The sequence below is a fragment of the Gopherus evgoodei genome, chromosome 11 (genome assembly GCF_007399415.2).
Source record: "Gopherus evgoodei ecotype Sinaloan lineage chromosome 11, rGopEvg1_v1.p, whole genome shotgun sequence".
Lineage (NCBI taxonomy): Eukaryota > Metazoa > Chordata > Testudines > Testudinidae > Gopherus > Gopherus evgoodei.
Window position 1 is genome coordinate 35585219 of NC_044332.1, and position 19312 is coordinate 35604530.

The following is a 19312-nucleotide window of genomic DNA, read 5'->3' on the forward strand; positions in this document are numbered from 1 at the left end:
GTTTAACAGACATTTTCACCAGAGGTATAAGCTTGTGTTTTTTTCCAGACTGAATTTTATTTAGTAGTTGTTTTCTAATCTTTCTGTCCTGTTGCATTTTTTAAGATATTTGCAACACTTCCCAGTTAATATTTTTGTGTTTTTAAATGAAAATGCTAAATCAGGGCCTAATGCAGACCTGTGTCACATCTCTCTGGGAACCTCCAAACAATTTAGTACATTGCTTTTTGATAGTACTTTCGTTTATGGTCTTTCAGACAGCCTTTTGTCAATATGACAATGCTCATATGATTCATATCCAAGTAATTTTGAATTAGTTTTGCGTTGCTCTTTAGCTATACCATATGTCCTTCATCCCCAGTTTTGCAATCTGATATGTGGTCTGATGCGGAGGTCAGAGGTTGGGAGTAGAGATCTAGGTTCTGCTCCTGGTCCTGTCACTTGACATAGTGTATGACCTTGGGCAAGTCCATTTAACCCATGCCTCAGTTTCCCCATCTGTAAAATGGGGTATGAGACTTGCCTCCTATTCCAGGAGTGTTGTGACATATTTGTAAAGCACTTTGGGATCTTTGGATGAAAAGTGTTACATTATGATTATTTCATAAACCAGTTCTTGTCAACATTTATTGTTCTACTGTCATTTAGGTCTTTAATCCGTTCCCTTCTTCTCCAAGCCACATTTCTTTATTTTATTAGGAACTAAAATTTATTGTTACTAATCAGTCATCGCCAGAATTGTTCTTCCCCCACTCCCGTATATGAATTTCGTCAGTCCTATGGTTTCTTTATAATTTTCCATAACACGTATGAAATATGTGTCAGCATGTCAGAGCTAATTCCTTTAAGATTCTGGGATAAAAGTTATCCAGAGCTACTGACGTGTGCATCATGTACTCTGTGCTTAAAGTATTCCCTTTTCTGCTTTTAATTAAAAGCTATATTGATGCACTTTTTAAATTATCCATCTTACTTTTGTTTTTTTGTATTGAATGTTGTATTAATTTAGATGGAGTATGAGGCTAACGGTGTTAACATAACCCAGTTATTGTCCAATATTAAACAGTTACTTAACACTGTTTAATACTGGAGTTTGGTTTACAGAGACCTCAGCCTGCTTATTACCCTGGCAAAAACACCATTACAAATTGTTTTAAACCTTTTATTAAAGATAAAGAAAAGGAGGAAAAACAATTAAAGCATTTGCAATGTAAAGTATTAAATAATGCTTTCATTTTAACACCATCCTGTATTCCCTTTCCCTGTAACTGGAGAGATGTTTTAGAAGGAAACTCTTTCTGCCCCCTACCTTGTTTGACAGTCTCTTGGGTGGCATCAAAGATGGTAATTGTCCTTTTGGGGAAAAGAGAAGTTAGCTGAAATGTGCTGGAGCTGCTGTCTAAGTCCAATCCTGTTTCATCCCAGGTAGTATTTGGGATTCAGCAGGACCTGGTGGAGGTGGTGATGTCATCTAGGTCCCAGTCTGGTCAGGACATCTCTCAGGATGAGTGTGACGAAAGCCTAGGGTTCAAGGAGATTGTGAGGGTGGTAGCTATGATGGTGAAGTTTGCTCCAGTGTCTAATTCCCCCCTCTCCCCCCACTGCCAAATCTCTTTAAGGACCCTCAAAGGGAATGTTGGGGGGTGGAATAGCCCATCCCCTCACTATTTTGTCCACCAGTTAGGCCTACTTTCTGACACACCAGTTTGGATGCACCGATTTATGATTCTACACTTCTCTTGTTTACCATGCAGGATGTGAATATGCAGGATGTGAATACAGTCCTTGGCTTATATTAGGAGGCTTTTTTGTTTGGACTAATTCAGTATTTGTGTCTCCCTTTCATATCTTTTCACATCAACATTTGTTATAGGTTATTGTGATATCTTACGAATCTTTACATACTTTTTACAGTTGAACTCACCACTTGAGTAAATTTGTAGGCCCAATTTCTTACAACATAGGAAACAACTTTTTTTTGAGTTCAGTAGGTCAGCAATTTTAGAAGAATTACTGAACTTAATCTCCCTCCTTAACAAGTGATCTTTTGCTAAAAGTGTGCTGTTGGCATGTGGGTTGGTTTGTTCGTCAAAAGAAGGGAATCGATAAACACATTGTCCTTTGGGGAATGGAGAGGAGAAAGTTTGGTTTAAAAAAAAAAAAAAGCCACACTAGCAGAGTTGAAATACCTGCTTTGCAAACATCTCTAACCAAACCTCATTTGGTGCCCAGCCGTTAGTGGATAGTCCATCCTACGTTCCTATTAAATTCTGACACTATAATTCATCCAAGATCGTTCTCTATTAAATGAATAATCAAGACATTAGATCAGGGGTAGGCAACCTATGGTACATATGCTGATTTTCAGTGGCACTCACACTGCCCGGGTCCTGGCCACCAGTCCGGGGGGCTCTGCATTTTAATTTAAATTTTTAAATGAAGCTTCTTAAACATTTTAAAACCTTATTTACTTTACATACAACAATAGTTTAGTGTTATATTATAGATTTATAGAAAGAGACCTTCTAAAATGTTAAAATGTATTAGTGGCATGTGAAACTTTAGAGTGAATAAATGAAGACTCGGCACACCACTTCTGAAAGGTTGCTGACCTCTGCATTAGATTAATGTGATTCTCCCATCAGGGAGTGCAGGAAAGGCATTAGCTTGTGCCACAGTACGCCCCTCCCCTGCAGCCATCCAAAGCTGACTGTTGCAGCCTGAAGCCCAGCTCTGATCCACCTGCTGTTCTCTTGCCCTCTTGTGGGCTCAGTGCGTTATCATCAAGTGCAGCAAATCCATCTTGTTTCCAGTGTCTCCTGAAAATTGCAAGCAGAAAAGAGGTTTAGCTTGTATTCTCCCCCTGCCCTGCTAGTCCCCACTGAAGAACGGGCATTGGTTAAATAACATTATATTATCCAGAGCCCGGTCACCTGGACCCCTCTGTAAATCAAATGCCTTCAAAGCTGCAGATGTTGCCACGTCATTCCTGAAGGAATACTTACCAGATCTTGCTGTATTGTACCCCAAGCAGGCTCACACCTTTCTTAATACTGCAGCAAATGGATCTCTGATCAAGTAACTGGCATCCAAGTATAATACAATAAAAGGCTGGCTCTGACGAACACCAAATCAGAAAATGTTCTTTTGGATTTAATTGGGCATAACTGCTCATCTAGGCGTTCTCTTAGTTCTGTTCTGGGCTTCAACTTCTGCTTATTGACCATTATTTAACCTGCACCTCTTCCAGTTCCAATGTGTGCTTGGAGTGGCCTGTTGATGCTCCAGAAGGGACTTCACTAATCCCAGAAGTGCTGAAAAGCCACAGCAAATTCTGCCTTAAACAGCATTGTCTCTTCCCTGCAAAAACTTGCTCTGGGGGCAAAGCCTCTACTGATCCAACACCCACTGTAGCATCCAATTGTACCTGTAAATTTCAAGCTGGCATCCAATCATGTCACTCCCTTAAACTATTTTAAAAATGCCTCCCACTCTCAAGTATTTCCTCTTTTTCTTTGTCAAAATAATGAGGTTCCTTAATTGCCAAGGTGGCTGCTATTAAGTGTACACAAAAGCCCTGACCAGGACAGTTAGGGGCAAAATTTAAAGAGCCCATAATTACATGCAACTGCTTTGGATTTACTTTGTCAAAACCCTTCATCACTTGTGTTAACATACCTAATTTGTCCAGATTTTCCTTAGGTGTGATACACCTACCAATTTGATTTCCAGGTATGTCATTCTCTGGCTTGTCTCTTTTTTTCAGGGGGTGAGTAGGACTCCCCAGGCATTCTGCCATCTATGGAAATGTTCCTAATTGGTGAGTGAGTTCACCCAAATCGCATCTTCTTGCCAAAAAAGTCATCCAGTGAGTGAGCCAATTGGTGCAAGTTAATTTCCTTAGTAACTGTCCACTCCTGCGCTGCCGGAAACTGGGGCCCTCAGCTTCATAGCTTAACCATGCTTGTGGTGTTTGCAAATGAGTGTAAAAGCTCAAAAAAACAAAAGTGTTGTCAATATGGCTTCTTTCAGGCAGCTGCTGTTTCTTCAGCAGCAATCAGAGCAGAATGGCTGCTGCATGGCCCCAGAGCTTTATACACAGGAAGAGGAGGAGCGTGAGACAATCAATTCTCCCCTCTTTCCCCAGCCTCCCAACAGCAGACGGGAAAGGTGGAGAATTCAGTGTCTACCCTCCCCACCCCCACAATGATCTCTACTTGTGAGTTGCATTCTGGATGTGGGAGAGGGGAAGGCCACAGAGCAGTCAAGCCTGACCCTCCCTTCTCTCGGGACCCCAGGGGTTGCTTTTCCTTGCTGGTGTGATCAAACCACCCCACCCTCTGTTGGGTGTGTGATCATTTGTTCCTGATGACTAAATTAATTTGGCAGTAAGAAGCATTTTTGCTGTACTGAGAGGAAGAGTTTGTAATTTTGCACAAGGAAATTTAGCTCTTCTGCTCCGCTTCCCCTACTCAGTGTATGTCAGATATACTATAGCATCATGTTTTGCATTTATATGTGAATTTAAAAATGTACTCCAGATCAGAGTAGTAATTTGATAAAGCATAAGATCTATAATTCAAAGTATTGAGGATTTTAAAATTTTTTGAAAACATTTCTAAAATATTTTCTGTAAAATGTGGCATGTACAGAATATATGGTACTGTGGTGGTAGAAATTTATTTGCACTTTTTTTGGATAATCTGCTTTACTTGTGTGGGTTTATCACTTGTAACACATCCCTACCAAATTCATGCTAGCAAAACCTTCATAATGCCACGCTACACCATCATGTGTTCTCTCTCCCTTTTTCCTGCATGTAGGCGCACACAAACAATGCACTGACCTAGTGATGTGGGTGTGATCGTGGCTCCCTCTGCCTGCGGGCACTGCTTACTGTACAACTTTTTATTGCCGCAACTAAATAAGTTCTCCTTTAGCTCAGGTGGTGGTAGCTCAGATACTTCTGGTGCTGTTTGATGCTGTGGATTCAATCCCCACCAACGATGGGACATGGCCATAATTGGTTTTGTGCACGCGCACTCACACACAGATTTGTATAGGTGTGTGTATGATAGATCTATTTATAAAATGTGCTCAAGTGGTGCATGCTATCTCTGATGCTGATTTTCTTATAGGTCTAGATTTTATCAGAAGTCATGCATTCATAGCTTTTTCAAATAAGATATTTTTATGCTGAAATTTGTCTTAGCCCAACAATAACTTAAAAAAAGTCTGAGCCAAACCATTTCCGTCATTTTTTGTTACATGGGCATGGAAAATTTCCTCATGTTCCAATCAGATAGTTCACTCTTGGATAACTTAAAAATGAATGACGCTAGAAAATTCAAACTTGATGTATTGCTTGCCTTGAAGCTTAAAATTCAAATCAGAAGAAAATTAACATATTAGTTTTAAAAAGTTGAGATTTTAAGTAATCAGTTTTGTACATGTTTGAGCTGTGCTCTTTCTGGTTCCTTGAAAATGCAGAAACCAGAAAAGCCCACCCTTGGTGGAAGGAACGTCTTGAGTTACAGAGTAGAAGTTGGCATAAAATAACGTTGGCCTTTTGCAGGATATGTCTTAGCAGGATAATTCTTGTGCATATGAAAGGTGGTGGTGGTCGTGGTTTGGACCTTTACCCTTGCCCTGCCTCCTATTTCTCCTTCCTGAGCCAGGTTGTCACTTTTCTTGTTAGCTGTAGAATGAAAGTTTTGGTGATTTGTTATAGCAACAGAGAAAAATTGTCATTATGTTAAAACAGACTTTTAGTCTGATTAGGCAATTTCCCAATACATACTGCCTCAATGAAGAGGTATTTCAGTTAGCTTGGGCTTCTTATTTTCAGTTGAAAAGGAAAGTAAACTGACTTAACGTATCCATAACCCATCCAAATGGTGGCTCTTTATTTCTCGTAACGTAATGGATTTTAGCTACTAATGAACATGGCACATTAAAGCAGTTCCATTTGTTTTTTATGTCAATTTGCATGGTAGGGAGGGGGAAATGGTCTGTGTGTATAACAGACTCCTTAGTAAGCAACATGTATTGACAAAACGTTCTTGTAGACGTAAAAGGTCTCTGCAGAGGTAGCTATTAATATTTAGGTTTTATCCATTTGTTGCCAGCTACATTTCAGTTTATTATGTCCTAATTTCAGTTTATTATGAAATGTCTATTCAAATTATTAACAAGAAAATTCACCAGGTGCACTGGATAGTTAAACCACCACAGTGCGTCTCCCATGGCCCAGCAGAAACTGTGTGTAAATTATTAGGATTGTGAGAGGTTTGCTATGCTGCAGAGCTGGGTGAATTCTCTCCTTCAATGTGTTTTGGTTCATTGATGCTCTTTGTGAATGTGGGCTGAATTCATGAAAGAAGAGGGAGAAAAGCAGGAACATCTCCACCTGTACATTAAACAATAGGTTAAAAGATGATGAAGCAACAGAAAGGATTAATTAGATTGTTTGTTTGCAAACAGTATGTCTTAAGTCTGAGTTTGGTGATAAATGCATTGAGACAGTGTCTCCCAACCTTTTTGTGGCCTGTAGCACATTCATGTTTTCAGAAGAGTGTGGCGGGCGCCAACAATTTTTCAAGGCTTATTTTGTATTTGTACATGAAGTAATACAAAAAAATCATATTTAATATACACAATATATGAATCCATGAGATAAAAAGGGTAATTTTACATGTAAAATGTATTAATTAAATTATTCGGCAATTACTCTTTCACCTTACCATGTGAATTTGCTTTTTTTTATCTACCTGTAAGAAAAACTAAGGAGTTTTTACAAAATAAATATCATAAACAGTTTTCATCTTATTTATTTTTAAAAAGTTAAACATTGTTGAACTGCTGGTCCAAATATATTTATTATTCTTACTTTAACATAGAATGGAGCCTGCAGCCCCCGAGTTCTCTGTCCCTGGCACGCGCAGGGCTGTGGTTTCTCTCTGGCTTATGCCGCGGCCCCACGCCTGCCAGGGACCGAGAATACCGGCGCCTGCAGCCCCAGAGTTCTCTGTCCCTGGCAGGCGCCGCTGGGCCACGGCTTCTCTCCGGCTTCGAAGCCAAAGAGAAGTTGCGGCCCCACCCCTGTCAGGTGACAGAACACCGGCGTCCACAGCCTGCGGCCCCAAAGAAGCCGAAGAGAAGCTGCAGCCCCGTGCCTGCCAGGGACAGAGAATGCCAGCACTCGCAACCTGCAGCCCCAGAGTTCTCTGTCCCCGGCAGCCGCGGGCCACGGTTTCTGTCCGGCTTAAGCCGTGGCCCCGCACCCATCGGGGACCAAGAACTTCGGCGCTTGCAGCCCTGGAGTTCTCTGTCTCTGGTAGGGGCTGGGCCGCGGCTTCTCTCTGGCTTCGAAGCCAGAGAGAAGCCGTGGCCCGGAGTCTGCTGGGGACAGAGAACATGGGCGCCCACAGCCTGTAGCCTCGGAGAAGCTGGAGAGAAGCCCCATGCCTGTCAGGGACAGAGAACCCTTGCAACCCCAGAGTTCTCTGTCTCCGGCAGGCACGGGGCTGTGGTTTCTCTCCAGCTTAAGCCACGGCCTTGCGCTTGCCAGGGACAGAGAACACCGGTGCCTGCAGCCCCAGAGAAGCTGGAGAGAAGCCACAGCCTGCGGGCCCTGGAGTTCTCCGTCCCCAGCAGGCCTGGGGCTGTGGCTTCTCTGCCCTGCTGGGCACTAGGTGGGCACACATAAATGCCCCGGCGGGTACCGCATTGGGGACCACTGCATTGAATCTTAATTTGGTAATGCATCAACTTGCATACAATATAAAGATAAGTTACTCTTTTAATTATTGTAATCCTGGTACTTTGAGAGAAATCCCATCAAATGTGAACAGGAGCACTAGGTTTATTCACACTTATTCCGTTACATGAGAATGACAAGATAAGAAGAGATGATCTACTTATAAACTGCTTCTATTTTAACGTTTTTCCCTATCTTGAGTAGGGCAACTTAAGCTATGTATGTCTTATGGGTTTGTATTTTGCATTTAGTGTGTTGAAAATAAAATGAATTTAACTTTGAAGAGTCTAAGAAATTTAAGGCTAAAATAATAATAAAAAAAACTAGCTTTCAGATAATAGAAATAATAGTGATTTAAAAGATTTACAATGGAAAAATTATTGACATTGATCTGGGGTTTTTCTTCAGTTTTGCAACATAATGCAATTGAAATGTTATAGCACAGTTTTGGTTATAAAGTATTCTGTGCTGCTCTCTAAAAAGTAAGTACAAAACTGTGCTGGCACAAGCTAATTCTTGTTCAAGTGTAGCATGGTAATTGATTTCCCAAAGTTGATACTCTTAATTTCTTGTGTTTCAGAGCTGTGAAAGTTAACTGAAGTAGAATGGAAGCTACCGTAATATTACCTATTCTGAAGAAAAAATTAGCCTTCCTTTCAGGTACAGTTTCTGGTTTTTCTTCAATCAGTTTCTCAGTGTATAATTTGAATCTGACATGTGTTGTTTGTTGATCTTTGCCAGATGCATTTAACAGAAGTGTATCTTAGATTTTCACCAAGGCTTATTTCAAACACTGCTCTAAAATATCTTTTAATATGGATAACAAAACTAAATTCAAACATAGTTTGTCACTAGTGGGTCTTGGCAAGCCAATTTTTATTCTGGTCTGTAACTTAATTGAAATGACCGACACAAGGTTGGTGTCATGTGTCACTTCTTATAAAATAAAATGTGATAATTTAATAAGGGTCCAAAACTAACTTCTAACTGACATGTAAGCAATTGATTCTGAAATGTAGGACAATTCGTTTTCAGGATTTCTTATAGAAAGTTCTTTCTCCTTCTTTCCTTCAAATCTTTACAAAAGATAGAGACCATCTTTTTGTTCTGTGTGTACAGCCCCTAGCATAATGGGGTTCTGGTCCAGACTGAGTCTCTTGGGCATTCAAATAATAATATGAAATTTTATCAAGTAGTAAAAATGATGATTTAGTCTGGTGGGGTGGAGCTGGAAAATTAATGTTTATTGTTTTGCTCAAACAAATTTTCATTTTAGGTTGAAGTCCATCATTTACAAAAGAATGAAGACTTTCCCTTTAGCGATGTATGTTTTAAGTGACTTTAGATTTTGCTGACTAAGGTGCTGTTTTAGATGTTCACGTTGCTTTTAGTTCTTGCTGTTTTAACTTCTATGCTCACCAGCATTTAAGAAAGATGAGTTGCTGATAGGTACATTTTTGCAATCGTACAAATCAGGAAGCATTATTTTAGCTAAAAACAAAATATTACTATATTTCAGCTAATGGCTAGTTCTTAGCCAAATCAAGCAAGTGTGTGTCTTGCTTGAATGTCTGAAAAATTAAACTCCCATATTTCTCCTCAGAGCTAATGTATTTAGAGCAGTGGTTCTCAACCTTTCCAGACTACTGTACCCTTTCAGTAGTCTGATTTGTCTTGTGTACCCCAGGTTTTACCTCACTTTAAAAACTACTTGCTTACAAAACCAGACATAAAATACGAGTGTCACAGCACACTATTATTAAAAAACTGATTACTTTCTCATTTTTACCATGCAATTATAAAATCAATTGAAATAGAAATATCATATAGTATATGGAGCAATATAAACAAGTAATTGTATGAAATTTTAGTTTACTGACTTCACTAATGCTTTTTATGTAGCCAATTGTAAAACTTGGCAAATATCTAATGAGTTGATGTAACCTCTTCTCCCTCCCCACTCCCAACCACTGATTTAGTGTCTCTTCCCTTGCATTAACACCCCCTGCCCCCATCCCCCAGCAGCTTCTTCTGGCAGCCTGCAACAGTGAGCAATTTCCTTAGCTGCCTCCTTCTCCAGAGCAGTTTCAACAGTTATAGTGCAATTGTTTGATTAGCATGTACCTCAAGGAGATTCTGATCAACTAAAGTGCATTTGCAATTTGGCAAGTAAAGCTACCTGATTCATTGTGAAATACAGATATTCTCAGTGAAAAGCAATTTAATGAGTGGCAGTTTAAATCTGGAAAATTTTTGAATTTACTATATTGCTGAGTAGGCTTGATTCTTTGGAATTACATAGTACTGACAGACATTTTAATTTAATTTAATGGTACAGATATATACAACAGATTTTTTAGCCTTCTCAAATGTGAATAAAGAAAACTGGTGGGCAACCAGTTTGTCAAATCTTTTTATAGCATTTAGTTTCAAAGATTTTTAAAATATAATCATAATAAAACATCAGAAGAAAGTTATGTTGTGAAAATATCTGGTAGGTTTTTGGATGTTGAACTCCCCAGACATGAGAATTATAATCTGCTAGAAGGCACCTGAAAACCAGTATGTCTGGACCTGCTTTATTATTCCTTGTCTAACTTTACATCATTTTCCCTCCCTCCACTACACAGTGCTTTTCAGGGCTTGTTCTCTTGAGACAGTAGGCTAAACTATGTGCTTCCTTCTAGAAGCTATTGGCAATGATGCTGATTAATTACATCAGTTGGTATGTCCATTATTTGCTCTCCCCACTTCATTCACCAGAAGGAAAACACAGCAGTTTCTATTAGAACAGTGTTTCCACAGACCTGGAAACCGTGGGCCAAATTCAGAAGCAATATCAATGACGGCAAATTACGCATTGGTAAACTAGTTCATATGACTGAGGGGGGAGAAATATGTGCTTCTGTAGAAGCAGAAAAAGCAACCAACAGGAGGGTGTAAGAGCAGTTCCTTCAGTTTTATTTCTTATATCTGTCCTTGTTTGCATTTTGTGGTACAGTCCTGCTCTTCCACTTTCTCAGCATGTAAATTAGATCAGTTTATGCTGATCTATAACCTACTTCACATGAATTCGTCCTATTTTAAGATTGGTTTTAACCCTGAGAATCTCCACATAATAGCTCATATTATGGCTTCTTTGTCAGATGACTTTTTTTTTTTTTTTTTTTTTTTTTTTGGCTTCCAGTTTAGTATATCTAGAGTCACAATCAGATTTGGGATTGCCACTCCTACAGATAGTACTGTGAAGGTGATGGGGAATGTGTCTGAGATAGAAATAATGATGCAGTAAAAAGTCACGCAAGAGAATATTTTAAAAAAGGAGGAGAAAAGAATGACTCCTGCTAAATCTAGTTATCACAATATAACTAAGAAGCGGAGACAAAAATGAAAAAAATAATCTGGGTCACCCTAACATTGGTGTAACTTCCATTGTGTAATATGTTTTGGTTTTCTTGTATTGATATTGAATGCTATGGGTATGTTCAGGGAAGGCTGCTGACATTTCCTTACTGATGATCTGGATGTGATTGTTATACTATAAAACTGTTTGGCATAAATTGCTTATCTTTTAATTCACAACCAATTTTAATAATTCTAGTTTAGAAGGGTACATAGAATTGCTTAATACCTCCTATTGAAATTGTAGAGCAGTGTCATTCATTGAAGGGAGTTTGTGGGAAGTAGATAATCCTTGTTTTGCCACCTTTTTGAGTGATTTAACTCTAGTTGAAGAAACTGTTTGAAGACTTTCAATGACAGAATATTTGTCTGACCTGAATAAGTCTTAGTTGTTTGATAAACCTGTACTAAAATTATAATGCAGCTAGAATAAAGATTTTTTTAATCTTATCTCCTTAGTAAAACTAACTCAGTTTGAGCATGCTGTGAAATGTCATGAAACTCAATAACACATCTAATTTATTGCAATCTTTGGTAAAAATGTCAACAAATCAATAGTGTTTTAAATCTGTACTGCGAGTGCTGTTTAAATCCAGGTAATTATTCAATAAAAATCATCTTAGCGATCAAGCACTTACTGCAGATGTGAGTAGATTTCAAGTGTCAAATCTAAACTTGCATATGCAATGTTGAGTGCATCTTGAATTTTAGATTCTCTTGTGTAATCAATATAAGCGACTTTTTACAGCTAATTTATGGTGTAGTTCCTTTGTGATGGTGATAGGGAGAAGAGCATAGGGAAACTCCATGAGAGAGACATAGGCCATGTCTACGCTACAGAGATAAGTCGACTTAAGTTACGTTGACGATCATAAACTACTGTTATTTCATCGCTTATGCATGTTCACACAAATACTCCTTGTGTTGGCAGAGCTTATCCACAGTTGGTGCTCTAGCACCAACAGGGAGAGCAGTAGAACATGGGTAGCTATCCCACTGTGCAAATCGCCACCACCTTCTGCTAAGAGTTCTGGGAATGGATCAAAATGCATCATGGGAATGGAATTACTGCCCCATGATGCAATTTTCTCTGTTCCACAATTCCAAGGGCTTCTGACTACATTGTGCTGTTTTTCAATTGCCCCTGTAAACTTCCGTCCACCATCTCTGCCTGAAAGCATAGATCCTGCACTGCTCACCAGTCTTGTGATGAGCATTAAGAATACAACGTAGCTGACCCTGCAGTATTTCATGAGCTGCGAATCTGAACAGGAATCTGTGCTCCCTGACCTGCTGTGTGCCACGGAAAGAAAAAATTCAAGATTGATCTTGACATTCATGGAGCAGCTGCATATGGTGGACTGTCGTTACTGGGCTCGGGGAAACAAGCACTGGATGATGGGATCAGACTGTGATGCAGGCATGGGATGTCGAGCAGTGGCTGCACAACTTCTGTATGCACAAAGCCACCTTCCTTGAACTGCATGCGGAGCTTGTCCCTACCCTGCAGTGTCAGGACACAAAAATGAGAGCTACCTTAGTAGTGGAAAAGCACGTGGTGATTGCTGTGTAGAAGCTGGCAACTTCAGTCTGCTACTGGTTAGTCATAAAACAGTTTGAAGATCCAAAGCCCACTGTTGGGGTTGTGTTTATGCACATATGCAGGGCCGTTAATTGCCTCCTGCTACAAAGGATTGTGACTCTGGGCAATGTATGGGAAATAGTGGATGACGTTGCAGCAATGGGATTCCCTAACAGTGGCGGGGTGATAGATGGCATGCATATCTCAATTTTGGCCCCAGACCATCTTGTGATGGAATACACCAACAGAAAGGGCTACTTCTCTACGGTATTACAGGTGCTGGTGGATCACCAGGGTCATTTCACTGACATCAGCGCCAGGTGGTCAGGGAAGGTGCATGATGCATCCATCTTCAGGAACACTGGCCTGTATAGAAAGCTGCATGCAGGGACTTTCTTTCTGGACCAGAAGATTCCAATAGGGGATGTGGAAATGCCCATGGTGATCCTGGGAGACCCAGCCTACCCTTTACTTCTGTGGCTAATGACGCCTTACATCGGAAACCTTGACAGCAGCAAGGAGCACTTCAGCAGCAGGCCCAGCAGGTACAGAATGATCATAGAATGTGTGTTTGGCGATGTAAACGACTCTGGCGCTGCCTTTTTGGCATGCTGAACCTCAGTGAGGAAAACAGTCCCATGGTCATAGCAGCCTGCTGTGCTCTGCATAACATCTGTGAAGCCAAGGGGGAAATGTTTCCTGAGGAGTGGAGCATTGAGGTGGATCAGCTGGCAGCTGATTTTGAGCAACCAGATACCAGGGCTATTAGAGGGTCTCAACAGGGTGGGGGGTGGGGCTATTCGAATCAGAGTATTTGAAGCAGCATTTTGGCAATGAGTCCCAGTCCTGTCTTTCTGTAATGCATTTAGAGAGGCATTATTTACTTGCCACACAGAATAACGATTCCTGCCTGAGAATTAATTGTAATCTGCAAATGTGCCGATTGCCACTGTGTATGGATGTCTGCTGCAATCCCCATATGTAGATGACAAATAAAGCATCATTTTCTTTGTAAGACTAAATTTTTATTAAATAGTAATACACATATTAACATTTCTTACAAGGTTCATGACAGTGAGCCACACTCTCTGAAATGAGGATCTCACAGCTGTGTGTAAGTTCACTGTTGTTATGGAAAATGTTCCTAGGGTTGGAGTATAAGGGGTACTGTGATTGGCCGGGAATGTGGAAGGAATGTGGCGGGGGAGCTTGGGTAGGGCATGGAATGCAGTTCTGTATGGGCTGCTGGGGAGTCAAGCATGCATGTGTTCCAACTGCAGCGCAGTCAGGGACCTGAGCATCTATGATTGGTCCTCCATGAGCTTTATCATCGACTCCTGACCCTCTATTATCCACTCCTTTCCCTGTCCCCTCTCCTGGCTATCCATTTCTAGTTTTTCATTTATTGTGTCTCTCCATGGTCTGTGCTCGCTATTGGCCTGGTCAGATGATTGCAGCACTTCTCAAAACATGTCTTTTTGTAGAAGCAGCATGTTTTTGGTGCCACACCAGAGTGACCGTTGACCTCCCTTGCCTTCTGGTACGCCTGTCTCAGCTCCTTGATCTGAGCACGGCACTTCTGTGTGTCCATTTCATGCCTCTTCTCTTCAATACCAGGAGCAATCTTCTCGCAGGTATCAAAGTTCCTGCAACTGAATTAGAGCTGCGACTGCACAGCCTCCTCTCCCCACAGACCCAACCAATCCAGCAACTCTAGTGTACTCCAGGCGGGAGCACATTTGCTGCAGAAAGCTGGCATGGTCAGCTGGGAAGATGCGATGTGAGCTGTCCACGCTGAGCAAACAGGAAGTGGAATTTCCAAAATTCCTGAGGCTTTAAAGGGGAAGGGGTGCATGTACCTGGCTGCAGGGCAGCAGAGTAGAAACTACCTACCAGAGTGGTCATGATGGGCATTGTGGGACACCTCCTGAAGGCCACTTAGGGCGACATAAGTATGCACACTGTCTACACTAACACTGCCTTGCTCTAACTTTGTTGCAAAAAGATCTTTGCCACTCATCTAGGTGGTTTTATTATGTCAGCATTGCCACAAGCGTTTTACTGCAGTGTAGATATACTCTGAGAGAGTCAAAAGGAAGCATGGCAACTGCAAACTTTGTGCTGCAGCCCTCCTTGTAATACAAGATGTAAAACTTCACTATTTGGTATTTAGCTTGAGCTGGTTGGAAAATAAGTATGTTTCATGGAAAATTTGAAAATTTTCCACTTAAAAACAAAACAAAGTCAAGAACCTGAAAATAAAAATTGTTTTCCAGTTGTTGAGTCTCCCCTCTTTTTTCCATTAAAAAGGAGGAAAGGCAGAATGACTGAACAACCAGTAACCCAAAACATTTAGACTTCTTTTATAATAGAATAACTGCCAATTTTGAAAAAATGAAATTTTTCTGCAGATAGTGTTTGGAAAAGTTTGAACAATTTTTAACCAGGTCTAGTATTTACAAAATAGTTCTTATGACTGTAAAATACACATTCAAAGCAAAATTAGAACTGGTTTTGCAATCTTTTTGACAAGATTCCTAATATTCCTGGTGACTGATTGCTTGCTGAAGTGACTGATGCCATAAGCAGGCATTAAAAAATGACAATTTCAATTAAAAGATGTATTTTCATTCAGAATTTTTCACACATTTGCAACACATTAAGTGATTCCTACCATATGCTGAATAAACTGAGGTAGGATTTTCTGTAAGGCCTTGTCTATCCTACACCGTTTTGTCGACAAATGTCAGGTTTGGTGTGCAAAATAACGATACTATACTATAATCCTTTAGTCTGGTGAAGGGTGAAATTTATAGCCATTTTCCCTCTTTTTCTTTGGTGGTATCCAACTAACCAGTTTTGTTAGTTTTAAAACTCAGCTGTATTGGGTGACTTTTTTTTTATTTGAAAAGTGGGAGCCATTCTTTGTTTTACAGGTCAGTTGGATTTCCATTTTAATTAGTTGAGAATGATGGTCAAGTGGTAGTTTGCCTAGTTGAAGGAGCGATGTTATTTCTCTAGAAAATGGGGCATCACTTCTAGTGTTGTACTATAATGAGTGTAGCCAATTTATTTTATTGCTAAAATCAGTTTCACTATCTTCTGTCCCTGTCACTCGAGATCCAGTGTTCCCCTAACACATAAGCAAGCAGCTGAGCTCATGAAGGTTTGATTATCAGTGACAAAGGGAAAAGAAGGCATTGGAAATAGTCTGTATTCAACTCTTTGGTACTAGTACTGTGTTATTAGGGGTGGAGGGAATCCTTACCTGTATTAAAACAGTCAACTGTTGTTGAAGTAGTATTTGCCCTGAGGGGAAGAGAAGCAATATTTTTGTTCAAGTAGATGTGGTTTATGTGAGAATCACAATTTCAAGGAAAATCTCAGTGGTATGTAACAAAATGCAGCAGAGATCTTGCCTCTTTTTAAGGTTAAATTTGACGGATCAATATATTTCAATTCTGTACCCTTGTACCATTAAAGGATCATTTATTCCTTGGTTTTTCTTATGGGTTGATCCTTGTTGGCATAGTAATGAAGACAGCTGATTGAGTCTCTCTGGGGCAGACTCCTGATGTGGTCTGGTGGAAGAAAGCACAATGGGCTTGAATATAGATGTTTTCTTCTCTGACTAGAATTTATTTAAATAGAACTTCTACAAGTACTATAGGGTTCCTTTTTCCACTCCCTTCAGGGACATCTTTATTCTTCATTTGCTGTTTGTTTGGTTTTACGTAGGTCTTTGAGTTTCAGCTCCAAAGTTTCAGCTCCTTCATCCTCCGTTTGTTTTGTTTTAATCTTGTCAGCTACGTATAAGCAGCAAAGAATCCTGTGGCACCTTATAGACTAACAGACATTTTGGAGCATGAGCTTTCGTGGGTGAATACCCATTTCGTCAGATGCATCTGAGCAATGGCAAAGAAACTCAAAGCACCTTTATAGCTACTGAGATTTACAGTTTACTTTGAAACTGGTTTATTAATGCAGATGTGGAACATTTGCATGCATCTGACGAAGTGGGTATTCACCCACGAAAGCTCATGCTCCAAAACGTCTGTTAGTCTATAAGGTGCCACAGGATTCTTTGCTGCTTTTACAGATCCAGACTAGCACGGCTGCCCCTCTGATACTCAGCTATGTATATGACAGTGGTACTTTGCTCATTCATTTGGTCTGCTAATTCTTCCATCCTGCATCCATTTTCAAGATCTGTAACTACTGCTTGAATTCAGCCTTCTTGGAGCTTAGCTACAAAACAATTTCTTTGATGTCAGCTTTTGTGGATGGGCCATGCTTGTCTGTTTTTTTGTTTTGTTTTGTTTTTTTTCTTGCTGTCTGCTTGCTCAGAGCTAAACTCAGTATTGGAGTTGAATATATCCTCCTGCCTCTTAGAAGTGTGGTTTGGTTTTTGATGGTCGAAGACCATATTTTGTTTGATGTTTTAAGTGGTACTTTTTTCCTTATTTAGTGTTTTTGCTCATTTTTGAGAACTTTGTGAAGACAATCTATCAGTGGAGAAACATGGCTTTTGAATTACAATGGTTTCAGATTCTAAGACACATACTGTTCTGCTGTTATTTGTTCAGTTCCTTATATTTGTAAGCAATATAGCTGTGTCATAACCTTAGTCCCAGATTTGGACCTTAGCGTCCAAAATATGGGGGTTAGCATGAAAACCTCCAAGCTTAGCTACCAGCTTGGACCTGGTACTTGCTGCCACCACCCAAAAAATTAGAGTGTTTTGGGGCACTCTGGTCCCCCTGAAAAACCTTCCCTGGGGACCCCAAGACCCAAATCCCTTGAGTCTCACAACAAAGGGAAATAATCCTTTTTCCCTTCCCCCCTCCAGGTGCTCCTGGAGAGATACACAGACACAAGCTCTGTGAAACTACACAGAGTGACTCCCCCTCTCTGTTCCCAGTCCTGGAAACAAAAAGTACTTTCCTATTCCCCCAGAGGGAATGCAAAATCAGGCTAGCAAATTCAACACACACACAGATCTCCCCCCTGATTTCTTCCTCCCACCAATTCCCTGGTGAGTACAGACTCAATTTTCCTGAAATTTCCCAGTAAAGAAAACTCCAACAGGTCTTAAAAGAAAGCTTTATATAAAAAGAAAGAAAAATACATACAAATGGTCTCTCTGTATTAAGGTGATGAAATACAGGGTCAATTGCTTAAAAGAATATTGAATAAACAGCCTTATTCAAAAAGAATACAAATCAAAGCACTCCAGCACTTATATTCATGCAAATACCAAAGAAAAGAAACCATATAACTTACTATCTGATCTCTTTGTCCTTACACTTAGAAACAGAAGACTAGAAAGTAGAAACTACTTCTCCAAAGCTCAGAGAAAGCAGGCAGCCAGAAAACAAAGACTCAGACACAAACTTCCCTCCACCCAAAGTTGAAAAAATCCGGTTTCCTGATTGGTCCTCTGGTCAGGTGCTTCAGGTGAAAGAGACATTAACCCTTAGCTATCTGTTTATGACAAGCTGGAGAAGAGAAACCGCTTTTTTTTTGTTTTTAAAGTGCACTCAGACTCGAGCTAAACAGTAAAGGCAGCCCTTCAACTTCTGAACAAGATAGATCTGGTTCCCCTCCTTCCTTCCTTTTTTTCATTTCTTACCCCTCCTTTGCTACTGGTTAGGCTTTCAGTAGCCCTTGCTGTTCAGAAAGAGAAGAGGCAAAGGCAGCTGTCTGCAGCTTCTGCTGCTCAAAACAGTGAGCTACAGAATGGAGAAGACTCTAGCAGAAACTGTCCTACAACTGCTTACTGGTTTCTGGGGGAGGGGCTAACCCATACTCAAGAGCCCCTCAGTTCCCTCCTTTGCCAGTTCATGGGAAAGAAAGTGTCAGCAAGGGTGGTAAAATTAAAAAAGGGTCCTTGGAAACACAATTTACACTGTTCAGACTGCTGAACCCCACTATAGCTGGTTATCAACAATCTGTTAGCATTCTCTTGGGCCATCATGGTTAGAAAACTACTGCAAACGTCATGGATGACTTCCAGGAGGCAAAAAAAAGTCCTTTCTTGCTTCAAGAAGACTGAACCTAAAGGGGCTAATTTATATGAATAAAGTGTACAGAATCTGGCCCTTTGTGAGGGATGTGGAATATGCCCAGTTGTGTTATATTCCAGATATCATTGCTGGATCTTTAATTCCAGCTTTGGGCTTTAAATGGCTTTGAAAAAGAACGGACTTTTAACTATTGCAATTAATTCCAACACTGATTGTATAAACGGCCAAGTTATGTCACTTGCATCTCTGCTTATCTTGGAAAAGAGCCCCTCTCAGTATATACCAGTTTGTAGCTACAACACTTGGTACTAGTGTTCTGATTTTATGTGGGGCTTATCTCATATAATTCTGCACAGATAGAACTCTCTTTAAGTGGCTTTGTGGACTGATTGGTCATCATTCAAATTCCATTTAGATTGACTGCTGTCATGAAGCAAAAACATGATGAGTTAATGCCTTTCTTAACTTCATAATCAAGGTATTTAAAATTACTTAAGAAAAACTTGCCTTTTTAGGGTCTCTGAAAACAATTCTTCTCCTCTC

At 40.2% G+C, this 19312-nt stretch overlaps 1 protein-coding gene across 6 annotated transcripts in view; it reads left to right on the forward strand.

Moving 5' to 3' along the window:
• SESTD1 (SEC14 and spectrin domain containing 1) overlaps positions 1–19312 on the forward strand; it is a 121421-nt gene that overhangs the window by 23439 nt on the left and 78670 nt on the right. For 5 of the 6 annotated variants that reach the window (XM_030580929.1, XM_030580931.1, XM_030580932.1 and 2 more), the window contains exon 2: positions 8340–8419. In XM_030580929.1, coding sequence (XP_030436789.1) covers positions 8365–8419 — 55 coding nt within the window. In that variant the 5' untranslated portion in view covers positions 8340–8364. Of the gene's footprint in view, positions 1–4940; positions 5064–8339; positions 8420–19312 lie in introns of those variants that run through there. The other variant, XM_030580928.1, reaches the window with a different exon arrangement.